Raw genomic sequence first — 23580 nt, 5'->3', positions numbered from 1 at the left:
ACTGTGCCTGAGCCAAAGATCAGTCCAATCAAAGCTGGAGTTTTTATCTATCATTAAATTGCGAGCTGCTTAATTGCCCAATATAAATGTTAGGTTTATGGACAGGTGGAAATGAATTCAGGTAAGAAAGCAATAAAGTCACTCCAAGGCACTAAAGCATGAGCATGGCAGGTAGCAGTAAAAGCCCTGACTGTAGTGAATTAAAGGATTTGTATTTTACTGATTATAAATGAAAGCTTTGTAAGTGTAAGACATTATATGTTTAATCAGTCTTTGTTAAACTGTTACCTTTTTAAAACTGTCCAAAAGCTCAGCAGAAATATGTACTGAATTCCTTTTTCTTTTCTTGCCCTTAAGGCCTTTCAGGAAGGTTCTCCAAAACGTGGTTAACGTTGTTTGTCGCAAACTATAAGTTTTCCCTACACACGGGAAACTAGTTTTCATTCTTAAACCCAACAAAAGAATAGAAAAGAAACAAAGAAAAGGAAAGGAAATACGGTATCCACAAAGTCGGCCCTATTAGCGTCGCTTGTTACCATGGTGATGTGTCTTGTCCCGGTCTCTTACACTGGAGCAGTTTTGTTGGTGTAGTTGGAAATAACCAACATAAATGTGCTAGCCGGTCAGAATCGTTTTTGTGGACGCAGAAATGGATTTACCAGCGTCGTATTATGGGGAACTTGATCAAAGAAACCCAGTACTTTCAGCTTTTAAGCGAGAGATTAACTCGTTTATAACGCTGATGAAACAAGTGGCTTCGTCGAACAACCAGGACAACAGCACTTATGCTAAAGGGTGAGATGCTAAAAAGCCAAGTCAGCGCTAGCTTATAAAGCTCATATTATAGGAAACTTTAGCTTCCTATAATAAAATCAACGTAGGCTTATTTCAATATTTTTTTTAAAGCTAGTTGCGTGCAGTTTTTATTACCGTCATTGTTCCACTAAAATGTATTTAGCTAATACTAAATGATACACTGTGTAGCTTATAATTAGTATGGTGTTTATGATTTGACCATAATATATATAAATGTTTGATAAGGTCCAGTGACTAGTCTCAAACACTTGGCTTGTAAGAAAAGTCTTGAGTGCACCATTTACATTTTTTGCTTTGCTATAACTGCAACACAAATCTGCTGTATAAAGCAGGATTGCAGTGGCCTTTAAAAATAACTTCAATATCATACTGCAAGCTATACTTTTTAGCAGACGCTGACAGTTGTTGCAAGCCAGCATCATTAAAAAAAAAAGAACAACCGAGTCATCAGCGTACATCACAGCATAATTAAAGGCTTTCTCCTATCATGCATCCACTGAATGTCCTTGTTTAACTTTTTAAAAACATCATGTAGAAAATGAAAATAACAATGTTCAGTTTGTCAGTATCCCAAAAAACAGATTTGAACATATTTTATATTACATAGATCTTGAACCAGTTAGAGATCTCTTGGTGTTGGTGTTTGCTTATTTATGTTATTTATTTTAAAGCTATGCTTTTCTGAATTCATTTTCAAAGGATTAAAATCCTGGTGGAGATATGGAAAAAGTTCAAACATCGACTGCCTTTGAAACTGTACCAGGAGCACATGTTGCAAATTGCAGATTTTCTCTTTGGAATAAAGGTAAAGGTATCCCCCAAATCCCCCAAATTAGAATACCTACTAATATTTGGTTACCACAGACTTTTTCTTTGATTAAATATTAATTCAGTCTGCGCGACACAGTTTTATCAGTCACTATCGTCAGTCTTGGTTGCTGTGAATTCTTTGTTTTACTACTTGACTCATCGGTTTTGTTCTCAGTATTTGCAATCTTGGTTTTGCTGCAGTAAAACTATAAGAAGCCTTTGGATATGTTGTCTTCTGCGCATTAATTACATGTTAACACATTCACAGTGTTATTTTTCTTCCCTCTGCTTCTTCAAGCTGTACCAGCTGGCTCTAAGGCAGGGCTACAGTCTCCACCTGTCACAGTTCAGCTCAGTGAAAATAACTGACATCACAAATGTGGATCAGTTTATGGCCTGCTTCTTCCCCGAAGGGCTTGATACAGACCAAAATATCTTTGCCATGAAGGTAAGGTACACATCACTGTGTGACTGTGTGTGTCCTGTGTATCTCTGTGTAGAATGTTGTGTAATAACTGTTTCCAGGATTTGCTTTGTTGTTTTATGCTACAAAGAAAGTTTACTACGTTGGCTGAGGTCATTGACATTTTGAGACATTTTTATTAAAAATTTGCTATTATTCTGTATGTATCCATGTGTCTGTGCCTGTGTGTCTGTCCTCTATATGTGTGTGTTTGTGTCTGTGTGTGTACAGGTACGTGCCATGCAGGGCTGTGCCCTGTGTATATTTGAGCTGGAGAGACAGCACAGTTTCCTCAGCCAAAAGGGGCTCTGTAAACTGCTGCGTGTGCTGAACTTCACGAGGACCATGATGCAGGCATTTCAGCAACATGAGCACCTCTACTGGCAGATATATAATGGTATATTAGAAGAACTTGTATAATTCAGTGTGATATTTCTATCTAGGAGTAATATTGGTAGAACAAATTGAGCTCTCAAAATGTGAAGATAAAAATGAAAATGAACTGCTCATAAACTGTTTAAATACTATTGTATTAAGTATTGTGAGGTGTATCTGCCCTCCTAATGTATTTCTATCTCTTGTCATCCAGGTTCATTACACATTTACAATGTCTGCCGTTATTTGATGACTATGCAGTGTAGCGCGCAGGTACTGTTCACTCCTGCCACTTTTCACTTCTGCTACTCATTCCTAAAGCAGGGATGTCAAACATAAGGCTCACAGGCCAAAATCAGCCTGTCAAGGTCTCCGATCTGGCCCTCTGGGTTGCTTTGAAAAATGTGAAGAAAGGCATACATTTGGGGTTTTTAACTGTGATTTGTAACTGTGATTTCCTAATGATAAAGACCTCGTCTATTGCCATTCATACTACATCAAAGTAAGCAGTAGATAAGCAAACAAGTTCCAAGTTTTTTTTACTCAATCAAAGTGGGCTGTATCTGGCCCACGATGTGAAATGAGTTTGACACCCCTGCCCTAAAGGAAAAGAAAAACATGAAGGATGGCGAGAAAATCATGTGTGACAGAGACTGAATGTCTAAATGAATGTTGGAATATGGCTTTGGACTGATTTTGAGTGACAATATTTCAGTTTTAATTGATTGAGCCTCTGCACATTGCAGAACACACAACTAAATCTGTGTAATATTGTTATATAATGAATGTAGTGTATAATAAAATTGTGTAGTTGTCTTTTTAATCCTTTGTGATACTTACAGCCTCCGTTTGTCATCCTATTCAGGCACTGGAGTACCTCCTGTGGGCAAGCATCAGTTTGGAGTTGTCCATCCCTCTGATGACAGCTAAGTATCTGCCAGTGATTGTCACACTCTACTGTGCCGTCTGCCAGTGTTACTATGACAACCATGCTGAGGTGCAGGCAGAGGTGAAATACGTCAGCGTCAGACACCTACAAATACACGATTTGATCCTTCACAGGCTGATCTAATCAGTAATAAATGCTAATTGTAACTTGGTGTTCATCTTTATATAATTTTCTTAGCCTGCCTGCTGTTAATCAGCACAAGGCACTAAATTATTCCTCATGCTTGACTGTACAAAAAGAAAGTCTTGCTGGTATGGTTAACCCATGAGTATATTTGCTAATTACATTTGTTTGTATATTTTATTTTGAAATGCAACCATCATATTGTTGCAATAAAAGTTAATTGGAGTCTGAATTCCCATTTTGGGCTCTTTGTGTGTCCTCAAATGCTCTCAGGAATTTGCCCGGAGAGCCCTTGGAAAAATCAACGAATTAGCAAAACTCGGGGAGCACAGTGAAGTTCCTGCCACCAGAGAGACTCAGAGAGCTTACAAAGATGCCTCCATCAAGGCAAGAAACTTGGCCTTGAGATACATCAGCACACTATGTTGTTGTGATAAAATGCTGTTGTTTCTTAGTGTGTTAGATACAGCAATTTCCATACTTACATGCTCACAACTGAATATAGTCACTTCTGAAGAAGCTTACTTACCTTGTCAGTGTTTTACAGTATCGCTGTGCTCTTCTTTGGTTAACATATGAAAGGCGATTGAGAGCGTTCTGTTTTTCAGCTTGGTGCCATGATTTTCAAGCGAGCAGCATTTGAGACCCGAAAGAGACCCAAAACCCTGTACAAGAGCAAAATCAAAAGCACCCTGAAGGACATACCTAATGTAATGGGATCTGCTTTACTGCCATATCATCATATTTAATGTTAATTCTTACTTTTAAATGCAGTGTAATTTAGGGGCTCTTGTTAGTTGTTTAACGCTGTATACTCTGTGTTATCACTTTAAATCTTCCATCACTCAATGCATTGCCTTTGTTAGATTTCTTTAATAATAATAACAATTAAATAACCCCTAGCCATATATTTTAATTGTTTGAACCCTAGATTTCTGTCTTAGTTCTGTTTGTTTTTTACAACCTGTTTGCTTCTAAGGAAATCTAATGTTGTGAGTCGGTGTTGTAACTAAAATCACATGCCTATGTGTGTGTACTGTAGGTGCCATGGCCTCGTACCCCAACAGAGCGCCTGCTAATAGGCTTGTTTGAGTGCAGTGCAGCACAGTTCCTGGGCATTTTGGAAGCACTCTGGGACAGCAACATGCGGCCACTTCAAATGAGAATGCCTGAAGATCCAGAGCTACAAGAGGTCTACCTGGAACTCTTGTCTGCTGGAATTAGTTTGTTATCTGGTTAGTGAAACAAGTACACAATAAAAAACATTTTGTGATTTCAGTAAGGTGAGGGATTCTGAGTGGGTAATGTACATGTATGGCCATGTCTGTTAAGGTGTCACTGGTGAGCAGAGGTATGATGACCACCCGTGCCTATCTCCTCTTGTACTGACACAGAATTCGACTCTGATAGATCTAGCCATTTCAGGTGAGTCATTTTGGTCCTTTATTACAATGAGCATGTGTGTTTGTTTTGTGCATTGCTTTAAAAGTCAGTATGAGATAAGGAAATGTGTTGTGTTGCTAGGAGAAAACAAAATACCCATCATATCTGCAGTGAGGTTCATCAAACTGCTGTTTCAGTACAAGCAGCTGGATGCATTTACTGAACTCAGCACAGAGATGCTGCAGGTTTTGACTGTAAGTAGCACACAAGCAAAAATGCTTTAATTCATATTAATGAGAAAAGTGGAATACATCAGGTTTCACTTGCATTTCAAGATTGATGATTCGGTTTGGGGCGTCCACTGTTTGAATGATCATCAGGGAAGTTTTTATTTAATTTGGCTTTCTCTAATCACAGAGTTTGGATGGCCAATCATTCAGGAGGGAAAAGCAGGAGCTTGCTTTGCTTCACAGTTTCAACATTTTGCTGTCTACCCAGAGGAGCCCTCCTAAAGAAGACATCACAAGCAAAGGTAGCAATGTTAAATCTGCCAGACTTATTACATTTTTCAGGCTCCAAACTTTTATTTTGAAAAATAAATCTTATTAATAAAGGATTCATTAAATAGCTTTCTGCCTCTCTGTCCTTGAATTTTACATTTTTGTTTGTGTTTTTAAGCTGCTACAGAGTTTATCAGTATATTAATTTTTTACCGCATGTAATACATCCAATTTTGATCAAAATTATCAAGATTAGTATATCTGGAATCTAATTTTTCAAATCAGTTACCCCAGCACCATGCTAGCACAAATTCTGAGTAATGTTCAATCAATATTGTGAGAATAGAGCTGGTAAAGGTTTAGATATTTCACTGAAAGCAAGTAGGTATTATGTAACTTCTGTCCAGGGATCACCACTTACCTAAATCAAATAGAGTACATATGAGAAATGTCAACTGCAAAACATGTCTGGATCTATTTTTTCGTGTTGTTTTTAGATCAAATAATGTACTAAACATTGATTAATTGTTAGTATGGTGGTCAGTGGTGAGCCTTGGTTCCTCAGATTATTCAAAACTAATCTCAGCAATCACAATATAAAGTGGTCATGTTCTCTTATGTTTCCACAGACCAACATAAGGCTTCACTTTCTATGAGTGATAAACTGATGGATCTGGTAGAAACCCTTCACAAATCCGTCTGTGATTCTGCTCCTGTAAGTTTCTATGCCACGTACTGTTTGCAGGTGTTTGTGTTGAGGATAAAGGATTAGGGTTCAGGCTAAAGTTAGAATTCAGAGGAGGAGATTTATAAGCATATAAGCTGTGTGTGTTCGTGTCTGTGTAGGAGGTGCAGCCAGATGCAGACCTGATTCTGGATATTGTGTTGTTCCTGTGGGGTAAGATGAAAGCGGTGATACAGAGAGATCCTCTGCAAAATCAAGAGAAGGTGTGTGTTCAAATAAATATTCCCTGCGGCTGCTTCCGACTTTATTGCTGTTAAATATAAAACTTTGCATATTACATTCATGAATTTTCATTGTTCTGTTCATTTGTCCTTTTTGCTGTTTGTAAATCTATTTTTGCAGTGGTTGTGGTGTCTTTATGTGTTGTATGAGGTGGCCCTCCCCTGTGACCTGGCAGCTGTTGACTGTATCATGATAGCAGAGATGAGCCACACATTGGGCAGGCTGCTTGAGAATGCAGCTGAATATTTTCTTGAAACTTCAACGTCAGGTGCGAGGTTATTTTCTGCCACTTGCCCTGTTACGGTCTGCTGGAGATTTAAAGCTATTGTTGTTTGTACTGTATCTATTTGATCTTGCACCGTCACAAACACACACATACGCACACATGCACTACAGACACAAACCAAAGCTTTGAGAATATTTTTATTCTCATGTCTTCTCTCCAGAAGTTTGCGAAAGACACTGTGATGATGCAAAGCCAAACTCTTTCTCTATTCTTGAGGTATGTAAATAGACTGGTTGGGCATACCATCAAAATGTGAACAAATGACATCTATTGCGTGCTACTGCGCAGTGTCCTGTCTCTTGTTTACTGAAAGTATGAAGTGAACTTTTTATATGTGTGTTTGTGTTTGCAGAGTTCAAGCACAGAGCTGCTTCAGAAAGTGTGTGAGGTGGTAAAGAGGGGTCTTGAAGCTTTGGCAAAGGTTGCGGCTATGCTGGCCCCCCAGGACTGCTCAGCTTTCACTGACTTTGCGTTCATGCAGGTACACAGTCATCTTGTCCCACACTCATTTCTAGCATGTTGGTAAATATTCTTTCTCACATTTACTGAGTTTATTTACTAAATCTTGTATGGGCATGCAGTTTTTTGTTTTGTTTTTTTAAATTGCACGTGTTCTTCTTCTGATAGAAATTTAGTCCCCTCCAGTCATCGGCTTTTTCCACAACCTCTCCAAAATCATCAAAACACAGAAATGAAGACGATGGAGTAAATCTGAAAAAAGGAGAGGTGGAAACTCAGACAGAATCTGACTTTAATGGCTGTCGACAAACTGAAGCCACATGCACGTATCTTTTGATCAAAGATCTCCACCTAGAGTTGGACATTATCCTCCACAGGGCTTCCCTCAAGTTGTTGCAGCTAAATGCAGGTCAGAGTTGCTCTGGTGGTTTTACTCACCAGTGATTTTGGACAAGTAGTTCAAGCTCTGCACTGACTGAATTGGCAAAATATTGCTACTTCACACTTGCACATTTATAAACAGAAGTTAAAATCTGGCAACAGTAAATCATAGTTAGAGGGAATTAAATAAATATGCTTACCGACAAGTTGTATGTCTGACTATAATATAAATTGTGAGTAAACTGTCTTTGTTTAGTTGTAGAGTCTGAACTGTTGGACCGGATCAAAAAAAACAAGGTGTCCAAAGCTCTGTTCCTGATCCAGAAAGCTTTGCTGGTGTACAACAACATGGAACAAAGTGACATCAGTGAAACCAAAAGTCTGCTGGAGGTTAAACAAGCAGAATACTCTCTCAACATTTGGTTGATTATAGCCACATTTGGACTTACTGGTGTTTAATATTAGTTTTAAGGACATGTGAAAATTATACTGCTGTGCGCTGTTGATAGGATGCTGCTACCCTCATAGAGAAAGCAGGTATGGAGGAGAGAAAAGTGTACATGTCCTCAACTCCTAATACTACATCTGAAGATAAAGGGATAGTAATCAAGGAGGACAGACAGAGCCCTCCACCTCCTCCTGTCCTACTCTCACGCAACGACCACTCCATGACCTTTGCCCCAGCACCTTATAACTTAGAGGGACAAGTGAGATTTACATTTAATTAGGCCATCATTTTACTAATCTTAATAACCTAACAGTGAGCAAATAATCCACACATGTTCAACACTTCTTTTGTTTCCTTTGAGGTGTGCTGGTACCAGCTTTGCGGTCGGGTAGCTGAGGGCATAAACCGGAAAGTCCGGCTTGGAGACTGCAGCCTTCCAGGAACTGGAAATATGGTGCAGTTTATTTCTTCACAGAAGAAGAATATCAAGTGTAGTGAAAACTTATTTTTGTCATTATCACTTACCTCTGTGTATATGATTTTGTTTCAAGGTACCTGCTGTATCTGGTGAGTGTGTGCTGAGGGTGGAGGGTCTGGAGCCCAATCAGAAGTATGTGTTTGCTGTTGCAGCATACAACAGTCAGGGAGAGCTACTGGGCAGCACTATAGGGGGGACAACATTACCACTGTTGGCATCCATGCCTGTACCGCTGCTCTCTGCTTGGGCTCATTTGGCTAAGGTACAATTTCAAGCTACTCTACACTTGTACCAAGTAGACAGAGAAAGGTTTGGGCTATGTTTTTAGCCTTGTTGACTTTTTCCTCAGGTGGCTTTTCAGACAGAGCAGTATGCTGTAGCAAAAAGAGCCTGCAGAGAACTTTGGAGCCACTGCACCTACCCTGACAGTGAGTCCAACAGCACAGAGGGCAGACTAGCCACCACAGGGTGAGGAGGGAAACACACAGCACACAGTACCAGTCAAGGAATTTTCTTTTTTGTTTTGTATTTACTTACCTCCTACTCTGTCTTCATTTATCATGCTAAAGACTACACAAAGAAATCCTGCAGTACTCCTCTCTTCACTTGTGTCAGCTGTTTCTCACGTCCATCTTCATAGAGACAGAGATCAACATTCAGCAGGGATCACTCTATTGTGACTCATTCAGTGACAATGGACCATTTATCTGGGAAAAAGTAAATACCTGAGTCTTGTTGAGCACTATGCAGTGACACTAACTTATACACTTATTTTGCATTTTCTAAATGGAATGCTCTTCCTGTTTGTACGCAGGAAGCCAGACTGGCAGAATGCGAGCGAATGCTGGTGGCCATGGACTTGGCGATGTGTTTGAATGATGCGGCTGCTGCTTTGCAGGCTGCAGTTAGCTGCTACGGGCTCCTGGCACCTATAATGTTCCATCAGATTACTTGTGACTCTGTGGTGCAAGTATGCAACCACCACGTCCATAAAAGTATTAACAGTATAACATAGTAAGAACTATAAATGAATAATCATACCTCTGTTTGTGTTCTGGTGTTCAGGTACTAAAAAAATGCTTGATGGTTTTGGAGGAGAATTCAGGTCTTCTAAAACAAAAATGGACTGGAAACACCTCAGAATCTTTTATCCACATGATAGCCTGCATCACCTACTACCTGGCAAAGGTGTCTGTGTGTGTGTGTGCGTGCGTGCGTGCACATATTGTTCATGTTAATGTGTGTACAAATATATAACCTTTTCTAATTGTATGCACAGGTTTTAAAGTTTTATACATAAAAGTTTTGATTACTTCTTGCACTCATAGTTTGCATGTATATATTTGCACTGCATATTGGTTGACAACGCTCCGTTGGATTTACCACTACATAAAATCTTTTTGTATAGTTTGAGTCCATGCTACAATGCCAATCCATTTGTGTATTTATTATTTTGTGTTGACTTTTACTTACATTTACAGTGACTTACATGGAATTTAAAATAAGAATAAAATCAAAACTTTGTGCAAACTAACTGGGAACTCTTCTGTTCTTCCTGACAGACGTTGCGTGAGCTCAGGAAACACGAGATGGCCAAAGCACTGGTGGACTGTGGCTGCAGGCTACTTCAGGATGTCTATCATGCCCAGCTGCAGATTAGGAGACTCACCAATCAATCTGAGGGTGTAAGAGCTGTTTTCTGGATGCTGTTGTGATATATTATGTATATACTTAAGTAAAGTACGACTTCTAGCATTTTTGTGCATTTCCATGTGTATAGCGTAAAACAGCAGATCAAGCCACAGTCAAGAGTGAGATGAAAATAAGTCGTCAGCTGAAGGCACTGGAAAGAAAGAACAAGGAAATAACAGTTTCAAAAGAAACACACACCCCAGAGCCTGGTAATAAACACATGTACTCACACTGGTCCTGTTAGTGGTGTGCAAAAGTCTTAAACCATTCCTTATTTCTTTGTATTTTGCTACGTAAATGGGAAATTGGTGCAGTAAGTTATTGAAATGTGGAAACATACACTGAAATACAGTAAATAATGAACATCTTTATTCTTCAACACAGCCTAAACTCTCTTGGGGATGCTTTCTTGTGATTTGCAAGTAGTCAGGAATTCAGGAATGGTTCTTCGAGCTTCTTGAAGGACTTTCAAAGCTCTTCTCTGGATGTTATCTGCCTTTTGTTCTGTTCCCTGTCAACATGATCCTACACTGATTCAGTAATGTTGAGGAAAAGCCAATCCATTAGTGATATTGTGTTTTTCTATTCAGCCTTTACTGCATTGACGATGTGTTTGGAATCGTTGCTATCCTGAAAAATGATGCTTTCCAGATGATAAGCATCTGGAAAAGATACAATTTAAAATTATTTTCCAAGTCTTAAGTGGCTTAATAAAAGCATTTTCTGAAAATGGTCATGTACAAGCACTAGACTGAAAATGAGTGACAAAATTGCCAATGTCCAAAACCCTTCAGAAAGCCTCGGGTGTTGTTCAACAACACTTAAAAAATGACAAGGTTGACTCTTTGAAAACAAATCAGGAAGAAATGAGGGATGGCACAAGATTTTTGCACAGTAATGCTTATAGAAGAAAGTTTGCATTTTTGTTATTAATCCTGTCATTTTTGGACTGATTTCTATGTATTTTTTCATATATTTTTCCAGAGACTTCTCAGACACTAACCGTCTCAGAAGATCCAAACTTATTGTACGAGCTGATCTCCAGTGGCACATTAAAGGATGCCTACATGCATGGTAAGCTGTATAGTCTTTCATATTTTTTTATGACGTAATTATTAGTATTGCTAATTCGTAGGTTTGTTCGTGTGTGTGTCCTTGATAGTAATGAAACTCCGACGCAAGGTGTATTTTACTGAGTTTGCTGCACTGCTACTCCAAAGAACCATGAAAGAAGGCCATATAGACCTTGTGTTGGAATGGGGGCAGAGCCTGTTTCAGTTTCTTTCCAGGTGATAAAGCTCTTCAATATATTTTCCAAAGCTAAAGACACCTAAAGATATCAGAAAGATATGAATGTCTGTTTCATTAAGTAAAGTTCGTGAATAGTTTTCTCTTTGGCAGCCGTGACGAGGCGATGGTACTGTCCGCTAAATGTTTGGAGGGGCACGGTCAGATTAGAAAAAGAAGTGGAAACCAGAATGCAAAAGGAAACAAAACCTCCCAGGTGATGATACAACATGTGCACACATGCATGTAGTTAATAAGGGCAGGAAATATCTGAGTTACACTGACAAAAATGTACATTACATCTCTGAATCTTTGGCTTATCAGGCTCAGTTTTAGTGCCAAAATAATGCTGCGACTTAAGAGAAAACTTTGTTTTTACTTTGTTGCTGCAATATCAACTAAAAACAATACCATGTGCTGCCCTTTAAACAGAACAAGAACTCTTCTTCACATGATGATACAAGAAAGAAAGCAAAGCATAAATTGGCACAGAATATGCTTTTGAAAACGAGGACTCACAGGTAGAGTATCTGTGTTTTTGTTTTTCTGTTTTCAGGAGGTTTCTTGATAATTTCTGTAAGTCCATATATAATAAATGTGTTCATGTTTGTAGGGAAGTGCTGGCTATGGAGAACTCGCTTGCTATGATTTCATCTGTGATGCAGCGCCGAAAGAAGAGGCTACAGCTGAGGCACACTTGCGCTGTGGAGAGGGTGTGGAGATATCACCTGAACTACTGCATGGCTCAGGCCCATTTAGCAGTGTTTTACCAGCGTCTGGCCCAACAACACAGAGGAGACCTGGAGCAGAGGTTCACACACAGAGATGCCAGATATTATCCTTTACTTTTTCATTTTTTTTCTCTTTGTAATAAAAGACTCACACTGAAGACAAACACTAAGAAACAACATTTTTCTGATTGATGCTAAGCAGCTTTGCCTTGTTTTTGGGTGGCAATGTATTTACTTTTACGTGTATTATCTGAGCTGAGATACTGTAGTACTTCACATGGTTGACTAATTATAAAATGTCCTGCACTGTTTGTTCTTTTAACAGATACAGCCAGTTTCACCCTTTGTGTTTTTCTCTGGCTTACTCTGGTGTCCTGGTATGGAGGAACAACTTGCAGCAACATGAGTTGGAGTCTTCAAATGAAGCTGTTTTACTTGAAGACTCATCTGAACACATGGACTATGTGATGACAGCTCACAGAGATAGAGGAAGAAAGGAAGGTGAGAAGAAAAAGGCACACGGAAAATAAAGTGAAGAGAAAAGCTAGCATCTGGTCTGTCTGTCATCATTTGTCTTAATCTTTTGTAGCAGCTGATGGCTCTGTCGCAGAGGACAGATGTAAGGAGGGAGAGGGCTCTCCTCATTCTGTGGAACAGCAGATGGAGGCACAGAGGTGCACTGGTGCCACACTGCTGGAGTCAATTAACAAAGTTGCTGTGCATCTCCGGAGAGCTATGGTACCATTGATACATATGTGGATGTAAACTTATATATGACTTTACAGTGGCTCATCTGCATCCAACTCTAACCCCAGCATCCTCCTGTGTTACACCAACCCTCTGCATGTCCTCCTTCACTACAAACGTGAACATTCTCTGTGGTCTTCCTCTTTTCCTCCTTCTTCAACAGCCTTTGTCCAGTATATCCACTCCCCCTCCTCTGCACAACTTACAGTCCAACCTGAGCTGTCCCTCTGATGTACTCATATCTAATACTGTTCATTATTTTCCAGGTGTTGGCTCATCGTGGCAACCACTGGACCACTCTGCAGTGTGTGTGTCAGGCACTGTGGGACCAAAGCTGCAGAATCACTGTCCTTGTACAGAGAGCTGCTCAGCTTGAAACTCCATGTACGATTACAGCAGAACAGCTACACAGTATTCTCACCCCACTGCTGGTGCTGGCCACTGACTTCATCATGGACATGCTGCAAAAACTAGGGGTGAGCTTAACATATTGCTATTTGTACTAATAGCTGCTTTCTAAAAACTTGCACATATTTTTATTCCTAGGAAAGTATAAAGACAAAACCACAGCTTACATGTCACTATGTGTACTTTTACATTTTCATCTGCATTTCTGCCCCTGCTAGCTCTGGAGTTTGTATGGCAGTGACTTGACTGAAGATGAGCTAGAGTCCAGTCTCCACTTCTCAGTCCCACTTGATGATAGCACCCAGGTGGATCTGCGTTGGGTCCGCACGTTGGTGTTGCACACTCTTGAGCGGCTCCATGACAGTGGCAAGTGGGAAAGCCTGGCCCACTTTGCTTTACTTTTCAACTCATACACACGGTGAATAAGACGTACTACAAATCTTCTTCTTCTTTTGGCTGCTTCTGTCTAATCTATCACATCAACTCTCTGCATGTCCTCCTCTGAGGTCTTCTATAAGACTTATTACAAATAAAAACAGTTGTTAGGGAGAAGTAAATCAAATGCTCTTTGAGGTCTTGGCATCGCAGGAGATTTGTGTGGGGTCGTTGTACTTTGCATGAAACATAAATTCACCATAAGAAGCCAGGAAAACTCAAAATCATGTAATATAGAGAAACTTGATGAATACTGTGTTTTTTCACTTGTTAATGACCAAGACATTTAGTTCATCACAATCTATGTTCCTGACAATGTTTTGTGTATTTGTTTCCATCTATGTAACGATACCAGGGATCGGTATACTGTTATCGTAACTCCTCTGCTTGTCCACGCCCAGAGGATGTTACTTGAAAGAATAAACTCTTTTGGAGGCCCTTCAGTCCCACAGCCACACCATGTCAACACACAGAAAGCCACTGGAAAAGAGGTAGCACAGACCCATACACAGAAACGCACACACAAAGCATAGCAAAAAAAAAAAAAAAGTGCTCCTGTGCATGGGTGAATGAGGCAAGTCGTGTAAAGCGCTTTGAGTTCTCAGATAAAGTAGAAAAGTGCCAGCCTATTTACCATTTACACTCCCATTTACTGTAACTGTGGCTCACTTAGCTACCACCTGAGATACCACCTTTAAATCAACCTCAGACTCCTCCTGTCCATGTGTCAAGGTATTCTTGGAGAAACCAAAGTTGCCCCTGATGCATTTATCAGAGTGTGAGTGTGTGTGAATATTAGAAATAAATGCTTAGGTATATCTAAAAGCACCTTATGAATGTGTGTGTGAATGAGAATTTTAGTAGGACGCTCTTTGAGTAGAAAGGGGCTATATAAGTACCGGTCGTCATTTGTTGGTTAAAATCAAAGTGTAAGAAGTAAAACTAAGGCAGTACAAATGGTTTTATACAGAAATATTGTGGAATATTTGAAAAACTTAAATAATTTCAGTTAAATATCTCATAACTCACAGCACCACGGAATCTATGTTTGTTCTAGTTGCAGTCCTTAGTTAATTTATCTCTTGTGTCTACAATCTTGCATTGTCTGTATTGTGCAGTAAATGAGTGTATATTATGCTTTTCAGGTGACCAATAAAAGTTATGCAGGCTGCCAGCTTCTCAGTGGTCGGATCCATCACGCTGCACAGAAACGGCACCTTCACAAAAAAGCAGCACTAACAAACTTGATTCCTCGAGATCTTACAGGTTTACACAGCCAAACAGCGCATCTAAAATAATGTTAACACTGGTTTGTGTGCAGTAAATAGTAATGACTAAATACTAGAGTAAGAACTAAATGTTAGACAATAACTTGCAGCAGCGCAGGTGTCACATTTTCATGTACATGCTGTATTTTTAAGGTGCAGAGATACAGCACGCCATGTCCCTCGTTTGTGTCCCACTGGATGTAGAGGACACGCTGAGCTGTTATCATCAAGCTCTTGAGAAAAAACCATATTGTCTTCAGATGTTCCAGCACAGTCGCTCACTGCTTGTGCTGCTTCTGGCAAACACACAACCCTGTAAGTTCTTCACTGTTTGAATAACACATACACATGTCGCACACAGTATTTTAAGTTAACACTTTTTGCACTGCTTGTGTCCCTCGTGAGGTTTTATGATGCCGACGCAGCATTGTCGGAGCCGAGGTCTCAGCCATTCAGCGAGCTTTGTGAATTTCAGTCCTGTTGTTATGCCCACTCCAAACATCCAACCATGTGACCTGACAGAGGAGGACTACAGTACTCCAAATGCTATCTATGGCTTCCCTATCAGCCGTGACCACTTGCAGACTATCATTTCTGCATACTCCACTTCTATAAGTACGAGAACAAAAAATGTTTAGAAACTGTCGAGACTTTTATTGCACATTTTACATAAATAAGGAAATATCAACAAATGCAGACTAAGTGACCTTACAGCAACATAGGATGAAGACATATGAACACATATTTCAGTGGGTCAGATGGTTTACTGTCCTTATAATTATCATTCACCTTTTCCTCAGAATACCTGAAGGCTAACAGCCGTGACTCCCTCAGAGTTCTGGCTCTGCATGAACTGGGAAACCTACAGTTCTACAGTGGAAACACACGGTTAGCAAACTGTTGTACACGAGTGTGTTGGAACAAGTCTTCAGCATTGTATTTAAATGCACTTACTTGTATTTAAATGCATTTTCAACCTTTTATCAAAAGCAAAACTCAGATTGGCATAATTTATGATTTATTATGGTAAGAATTTTATTCCTGGTGTTTTTTATTTCCAGAGCTGCTCACTCATGCTGGAGTAAAGCCGTAGATTGTGCCTTGCAGAGCTCAGGTGTTTTGGAGAAATGGGATGGCACGTCGCCTGGGAATGGCTCCCTGCAAGAAATTCTAAGGCAGGCTGGAATGTGGGGATGTCTGCAGGCGGCTGTGGTCACTGCTAAGATAGCACAGTAGGTTTCACTGAGGTTTATCATTGATTTGATGTGTTTTTTCATGTGTTTTCCAAGCATACACCTTTAGGTTTCGCCAACTCCTGCTGCATGTTTTTTGGTTCTGCAGGTTTATCTTAACTTCTGATATCAACCAGCGGACAAAGTACTGTCTCCTGTCTGCTTACCTGTTTAAGGTAAAACACATGGTTTGAGCAGATATACTGTTGCGTGTTTTAATGTGTAGGTATGCATGCGTATGCATTCATTCCTACATGCCAAGGGCAAAGCATGTAATAGACACCCAGTTCGCTTTGCCTCTCCAAAGGGTGAAATGGACAAGCATGCAGAAGCTGCATTACCAACAGGGGGAGATAATACATTTAAGCCAAGACATCAGTAGTGAGCAAAAATCATATAAAGTGCATTCTAGAGTCCTTCATTGCCAGAAACCATTAAGCTAGGTGCCTAATATGTATTTACATGTAAATATGTTAATAATGTCTATGTAAATAATTTCCCCTGATTGTTTTAATGTTGTCTTGAAATAAAATATCTCCCTCTGCTGTTATTACAACTTACTGCAACTTCTGCACATGTGTCCACTTCATGCTTTGGAGAGGCAAAGCATGAAGTGGACACAGTGGACTGGAGTGTCTATTACACATTTTTGCTTCCTTCTTTAGAGTTTGCTGTGTTGCTCCATGGCTCAACCCCAGGCAGACCTCCAGTACGCCTCCTACAGCATCGGAGATGAGTTGCTCCCTGGAGTTGACCTTTTCTCCGAACCCCACAGGCTTCACCTCGGCACAACTGTGTCAAGCCTGAACTTCATTTGCCACTGGCTTTTAACCACTGGCTACTGCATCATGGTACACAAACACAAACACTGCCCGCTATTCATCAGTGCTTATGATAAATGACTGGCTTTGTGTTAAGTTGTGTTTGTAATTTCAGCTGCTTCCTACACTAGCCCTCTATCTACATTTTGTGGGGACTGTGTGCAGAGACGTACAGCACACTGTTAAAGGCAAAATATTGAAGGTCAGAATTTGTTGTTTTTCCTGTGTTTGTATTCAAGTGTTTTGCTCTCATGGTGGATTTTCTAATCTGCCTGCGTGTTTTCTGCAGATACGTGCCCTTACTGAACTGTGTCTGTTCGCTGAAGCTGTGAAGGACGCAGTTCAGCTCACACGTGGAACAGGTGTCCTTCTGCCTCATGGACAATACATTGCCAGTGCCTGTGTCCAAGTAAGAGCATTTTGTTTTTATAAGCTGAAAGAGAATTTTCAGTGTCTTTCCACATTTTCATTATTTTCATTTCAGTACACTCGTGTCCTTTGTTGTCCTGGTGCTGGGAAAGGGTTTTTTAATGCATTGAACTTATGGAATCATCCATATGGAATTCTTAATATAGTTATAGTAATGATTACATTGGGTTTTTTTGTGTATATGCAATATTTCACTGTTGTTGAGATTATTTCAGTTACACTTCTGGCCTTGTGCAGTTTTGGCCTTGTCCTTGAAATGTCATGTGCAATACCCTCTCAGGAAGCCTGTCATATCTGATCTGTTTTAAACTGTGAGCTGGTCCGTCTTGTGAGCACTGCAAACTTCTGGTTATCACGTGGTAAAAAACTGATTTGAAACACTGTAAAATGCTGTTTTTCTATATGTCATAGCACAGTGATTAGCACTGTTGCCTCACAGCAAAAATGTCCTGAGTTTGACTCCACCACCAGGTCGCAGCCTTTCTGTGTAGAGTTTGCATGATCTCCCCACAACCCTAATAAGAGAATTGATGGATATATGTCATAATTTCACATATTTTTTTGTTTTCTTTTGTGCAGCCTACAAAGACATTCTGTAGCAACAAGTCTCTTCTGGACAATGCAGAGGTATTCTCCACATTACTGTAAAGTCACACTTCAGAGTTTAAGTCTCTTAGTCATACTGAATTGGGTCAACCCCCTTGCCCGTCCCTGTCATTTTGGCCTTCCAGGCAAATTTGAAAACACAAGTTAACCAGATATATGCACATGAAGTCACAAACATATACACAAGTACTGTACTAACCTCTTTTTTGTCTTTGTGCTGCTCTTTCAGCTGCATACAACTTCTTTTAAATAGATGCTCTCTAAAGTGATGTACTTCACTGGATTCTTATGAATGTAATCTGTGTGTTTGTGGTGCTTGTGTTAAGGCTTTGGAGGAACTTGTGAACTGTGACTTTACTCCAGAAGTCTGCACCCTGTATGGACCAGCACTGTGCCTCAGATTTAACCTTGCTCGTGTTCAACTAGTTCTGGCACTTACTAATGCTATCGCAAGCTATCCTGTGCCAGGTCTGTAAAAAGAATAATTCTCTTTCTTTTGTTTTGTTTCTGTTTGAGGTGATTTAAACAAAAAGATTAGAGGTAAAATTGACTCTAAACTCACATTTAATATATGCGTTCACATGAAAAAATTACATTATTGTATACATAGTGCTGACTGTTAGCAAAAAAATTGCAATCTAAAAAGTTAAAGATGATTTGTCCATTTTTTATGGGAGTAATAAATTTGCATACACTCACATTAAAATATACTGTTCTGTATTTGTGCCCTAAATGTTCAAGTTCTCTTTAAAAGCAACTTCGGTGATAGAAAAAGTTGAGCGGATGAGGCAGTTTTGATGCTTTACAATTGTGAAATTTCAAAAGTGTGGATGTTTTGCAGATTCTGTGGAGGGAGAAGTTTGTATCAGTGTAACAAGTTGTTCGGTGGACCCAAAAGATGATGAGCAGGACAGACCAGACACTGATGATTACTGTCCAAAGACAGGAGAACAGAAAGTTTTCAATATTGATGCTAAGAATCTAACCCCAGAAAGGATAAAGGTAAGACTCTTGGGGATTTAAGTTTTCTTTATTTCACACAGTAAATAAAGGACTCAAGGTTGATCTGCAGAATGTGAACGATGCCAAAACACACAATAATTCCACATATTTTTTCCTGAATTCCTCTCCTCCTTTTGTAGTCCTTTAGGTAACATTTACACAGACTTTTTGATAAGACTTTCTAAAACCTTATTGAAATATATGAAAACAATCTGACCGAATTATCTCAGGCTCATTAAAATAATTATCCATTCACAAGTACAGGGTAGGATGAGGTGAGGCACACCCTTAAGAAATATAAAGTCAATTCTCTGCCATTTGTCATCTCTTCTGTTACAGTTCCTTTTGCTGGAACGCGCCTCCTCGTGGTTAAACACCATTTCAGAGCAGCTTGAATCTCATTCCTTGTGCAAAACGGAAACCCTGGAACTGACGATAGAATCCAATCTTCTAAAGGGCAACCTCTACATGCAACAAGGACATACGGCACTTTGGTACGATGACTTTATGCACGTCTACTGTGTACATGTGTATACAGTATCTTACCTATCCTAACCATTTTTATGTCCCCCCCTTCAGCTTTGACACGGCAGTTTCATCTTTGAAGCTGCTCCAAACATCACCTGTGACTGTGAGAGGATCCGGGGCTGTAAGTGATTGGGCAAAATCTTTATATAAAGCATTAACAGAATCCAGTAGGTTGAACCGTGAATGCTTGGTTACAGCAACTGTTACATTTCAACCATAATTGAATTTTAATTCTATAAGTAATCATAATAAGACAGCAGAAATGATTTGTTGTATACATGATCTTTCTTAAGGATGATAAAGATTTTGGTGAGTCAGACGCCCAGAATGGAGACTGTCCCGGAGTAGTTGAGGCCAATGAGAGGATTGGAGTTCATCTGTGGTTACGTTGCCGCTTGGCTCTGGTCCACAGCCTGGTTGCCCACAACCCTCGCACCATTGAGCTTTTACCAGGTCTGGTCACGTGTTTGCTGTCTTTTTTTTTTTTCAAAGTGGTGGATTGTACCACAACTTACTACATTACTATTACAGCCACTAAAAAAAGATCACAAACTCTTTCTCTTTCTCATTTTTCACATTATAATGTTATTATAATTATTAATATTCCTAATATTTTTATTATTACTATACTTTTTGTTAATTTACGATGTACGTGGCACCATCTTTTCAAGGTAAGAACATTAATGACGAAGCAGCCCGGGTGTTACAGGAGGGTTTCGATGAATGTGCACTGTGGGGAGACCTTGACATTCAAGCCCTGCTGTTGGTTGAAGGTGCCAGACTGGAAGCCCGGAGAGGCAAGACTGACAACAGCATGACAATGCTGCAGGTACCATTGCACACAAAGACAAACACATTTTTTTCATTCATTTTTGCAACAAAAGTAACGTGTTGAAAAAATCATTAACAGAGCAGGAGACCAGAGCATGCAGTGTACATGTCTGATGTGTTGAATTCCAAGGCCATGCAGTCCTTGATTTAACCTAGATTTATACATGATCTTTGAATAATTCGGATCAGTCTATACGTGATCCAAGTTTGAAGAATTCCCTCAAGACGTTCCAGAGATTCTTGTGTTCAGCAGATTGGGACAGAGCTCAGGTAGAGACCCCATTCTCTGGTTTCCTGAGACAGTGGCTGTTAGTCACTGTTTATAAATGCAGGTAAATATAAAAAAGCTAAGAAAAAAAGCTAAATGAGATTAGATTTAGGTAAATGCAGTCACACTTTTGGTCTCAAACTAGAAATAAAACGTGGACACTCTTGAGTTGGTGGCTCACATGATCAAAAATCTTGTTTTGACGTCATGTATTGAGCCTGTATTTGTGATATAATTATCAGCATGGCTACACTGAACGTGCAGTGAATTAAAGTAATCACATTCTCGGCGTTCGCCGTTTGTCCCTGTGTGTAGAAAGCAGTGAGCCTGCTGTCAGGACGGACACGCTTGCCACAGAAGTCTGTCATTACGCTGGCTCAGGCCACTTTGCTGCTCAGTGACTTAAGAGGGGCACAGAGTATCACACCTCTACAGCTGATGCAGAAACTGCTGAAAAAGCAGGCAAGTGAAGACACAAACACTAACACACACATATGTGTACATCATATTATCGCTGTATATTCTGAAAGCAGACAAACATAACATCATAACATTAACATTTATCTTTTTCCCCCTCTTCTTTCAGCTGTGTGATTTTGGTGAAAGTGTGGAATTAGTTGATGGAAAAATGTGTTTCTTTCCTCCCGGACCAAGCAACATCTACCTCCCATACTTCAACATACTAAACCAGACCAGTTTGCAAATTGGTAAATTAGAAACCTTCTGTTTATCATGCAGCACAAAGTACAACTTGGCCTTATGAATGTCATGAGTTTTAACAGTATATATTTACAGACCAGACGACTGATAGGCAGACAGCAGCCCTGGTATTTAGAGCTATGCTGCAACAAACAAAAAAATAAAAATAAAAAGTTCATAGTTTGAAATTTAAAATTCATTTTCTCTGAAAATGGATTTCATGCAGAAGGTGTGGATCGTGAACCCCAGCTAGGATTTTACACTATACTCACTGAGGACATAGATGATGTTCTGTTTCCAAAATCTTCACCATTAATTGATCTGTTCACTGTTTTTTAATTCAGGGATTTATTATTCAGACTTTGAGTATTTTACAAACATATTCTGTTGTTTAATGGCTTTACTGGGAGCCCCAGGTGATCTTTTTAAATTGCTATTACTAAGATATTTAATTTACTGTCATTAGAAGGTTAGGAAGATCACTACTAATATTTAGTTAGTATCACTACCAACTAATAGTAATATTAAACGTTTAAAATACTACATTTTGGGTAATTTTTCTGTGAATAAATGTCTAAAAATGTCATTATTCTATCTTCTGCATCGCTTTCTGCAGGCAACATCATGGGTCAAAGTAAAATGGAGACACAGGTTTCTGCAAGCCAGTCATCATAGTCCACTTCAAGGCAGACTTTGACACTCTATCCAGAATGAGAGCGACTCGAGAAATTTCATCTCCAAGCAATCCAACCACCTCCAGTCCTAAATTACTTAAATGCATCTTTTGTGCATATTTAACGATAGAGATGGATGCTGAAGGCTTTTATTTTCCTGGAGACCAAGAGTCTTGTGGAAAAGTTTGTGTAGCAACACATTATTTTATCAACTTAGTACATATGAGCCAAAATACTGTATAGTTTCGCATTTCTGGATATTTTAAGTCACTTTTAGTTAACGTCTAGAATAAAATGAAATGGTATGCATTAATTTAGCACCTTTTAATCTAAGATACTGAAAGTTCTACAAAGCATTGAAATGCAAATGTTCATTTATCAAGTCACACACACCAAAAAGATCAGCCATGGGTTTGGTGTCTTGTCCAAGGACACTACTATGCGTGAAATTGCACAGGCTTGAACCACCAACCCTGCAAGCTACCCCACAGCTACACGGTGCTACCAGAACTCTGTGTAGTTTTTGTTGTTCTTCTTGTATGTTTATCTGCATCAGTAAATGGGTCAAATAAAATAAACACAAAAGAAAAGAGTAGTTTCAAACTGACGTATGAAATATGGGAGCCAGACAACTCTGAAAAGATGGACACAGATGTTAAGTGACGACTATTCGGTATGGCAATGCAATGATACAGATACTTAAAGTAAAAGTATTCATATTTTGATCAAGTGTGGGTAACAAGTGCTTTCTGTCAGAAAAGGAATCCTTAATCTCTGAATTGACTTTTCTTTTTTGTTTCACAACAGGGTTGCACCTTCACCTGGATATTCTTCTGCTATAATTACACACTCTTTTGATCTTTCATTTCATTTCAGCACACAAATAACATCAATGCAAACAAAGCATCAGGAGTATCAAAAATAGGGGTCACCAAACATTAATTCTGGCTTTTAAATAATTGTAACTAAAATTGTAACTAAAAGTTAGAAAGATTTTCATTTTTGTTTTCCTGTGAACATTTGTACACCATTCAGCCACAAGCTTTTGACCACAGACAGGAAAATAAAAACAGTGATTATCTTATTAAAATACATTGTTCCCCTGGGAAACCTTGGGTCTTCCCCTTACTGGATTTCGACGCTAAAGCCATCTTAAATACTGCACTCCCCTAATAAGGACAGCCTCTCCTGGTAGGACAACACCTCAGGGAACCTGACCCAAACGCGTCAATCGACAGGGCTTAAGGATCTTTGACAGATAAAGAAAGAAATCTTGAGAGGTGCCTTGATTGGTTTTGGCAGCTCCAGTTTTAAGATCGGTTATAAGGCCTAAACAGTTCTGAGGGTGTCTAAAAATAAAACTTAAATCAGCGAGGAAAGTAAAAATGACAGTGGCTTAGTGGTCATTAAAATGTGTTCAGAATTTTCAAATGAATGTTTTATCACATAAATCATTACTCTTCACTACAAAAGCTGATTTTATA

The 23580-nt window shown here is 39.4% G+C and overlaps 1 protein-coding gene across 2 annotated transcripts; it reads left to right on the top strand.

The window, feature by feature from the left end:
* The first annotated feature begins 534 nt into the window (after positions 1-534).
* cfap54 (cilia and flagella associated 54) lies at positions 535-23449 on the top strand. 2 transcript variants are annotated; one of them, XM_035911737.2, is made up of 57 exons: positions 535-795; positions 1516-1621; positions 1925-2074; positions 2321-2486; positions 2679-2737; positions 3330-3473; positions 3810-3923; positions 4145-4246; positions 4579-4771; positions 4869-4961; positions 5061-5173; positions 5337-5451; positions 6049-6134; positions 6266-6367; positions 6507-6654; positions 6833-6888; positions 7025-7153; positions 7300-7540; positions 7769-7902; positions 8022-8219; positions 8322-8414; positions 8512-8700; positions 8788-8906; positions 9008-9155; positions 9253-9408; positions 9504-9626; positions 10001-10123; positions 10219-10339; positions 11115-11204; positions 11293-11419; positions 11532-11634; positions 11850-11938; positions 12031-12228; positions 12474-12649; positions 12738-12886; positions 13162-13371; positions 13522-13721; positions 14094-14229; positions 14884-15004; positions 15160-15321; positions 15412-15621; positions 15807-15894; positions 16068-16238; positions 16348-16414; positions 16904-17089; positions 17175-17261; positions 17349-17468; positions 18068-18115; positions 18421-18562; positions 18936-19096; positions 19436-19590; positions 19676-19745; positions 19918-20077; positions 20398-20453; positions 21039-21185; positions 21310-21430; positions 22039-23449. In XM_035911737.2, exons 1-57 carry the CDS (start codon positions 650-652, stop codon positions 22095-22097), a joined length of 7476 nt encoding a protein of 2491 aa, XP_035767630.2. In that variant the 5' UTR covers positions 535-649; the 3' UTR covers positions 22098-23449. The 2 variants fall into 2 exon arrangements, with proteins under 2 accessions (XP_035767630.2, XP_006800070.2); XM_006800007.3 differs by having other exon boundaries at positions 20296-20453.
* The last annotated feature ends 131 nt before the right edge of the window (positions 23450-23580 follow it).

The sequence above is a fragment of the Neolamprologus brichardi genome, chromosome 10, assembly GCF_056152115.1.
Source record: "Neolamprologus brichardi isolate AB-2024 chromosome 10, ASM5615211v1, whole genome shotgun sequence".
Lineage (NCBI taxonomy): Eukaryota > Metazoa > Chordata > Actinopteri > Cichliformes > Cichlidae > Neolamprologus > Neolamprologus brichardi.
The sequence above is the reverse complement of the archived record's forward strand: the minus strand, read 5'-3'. Positions and strand labels throughout refer to the sequence as shown.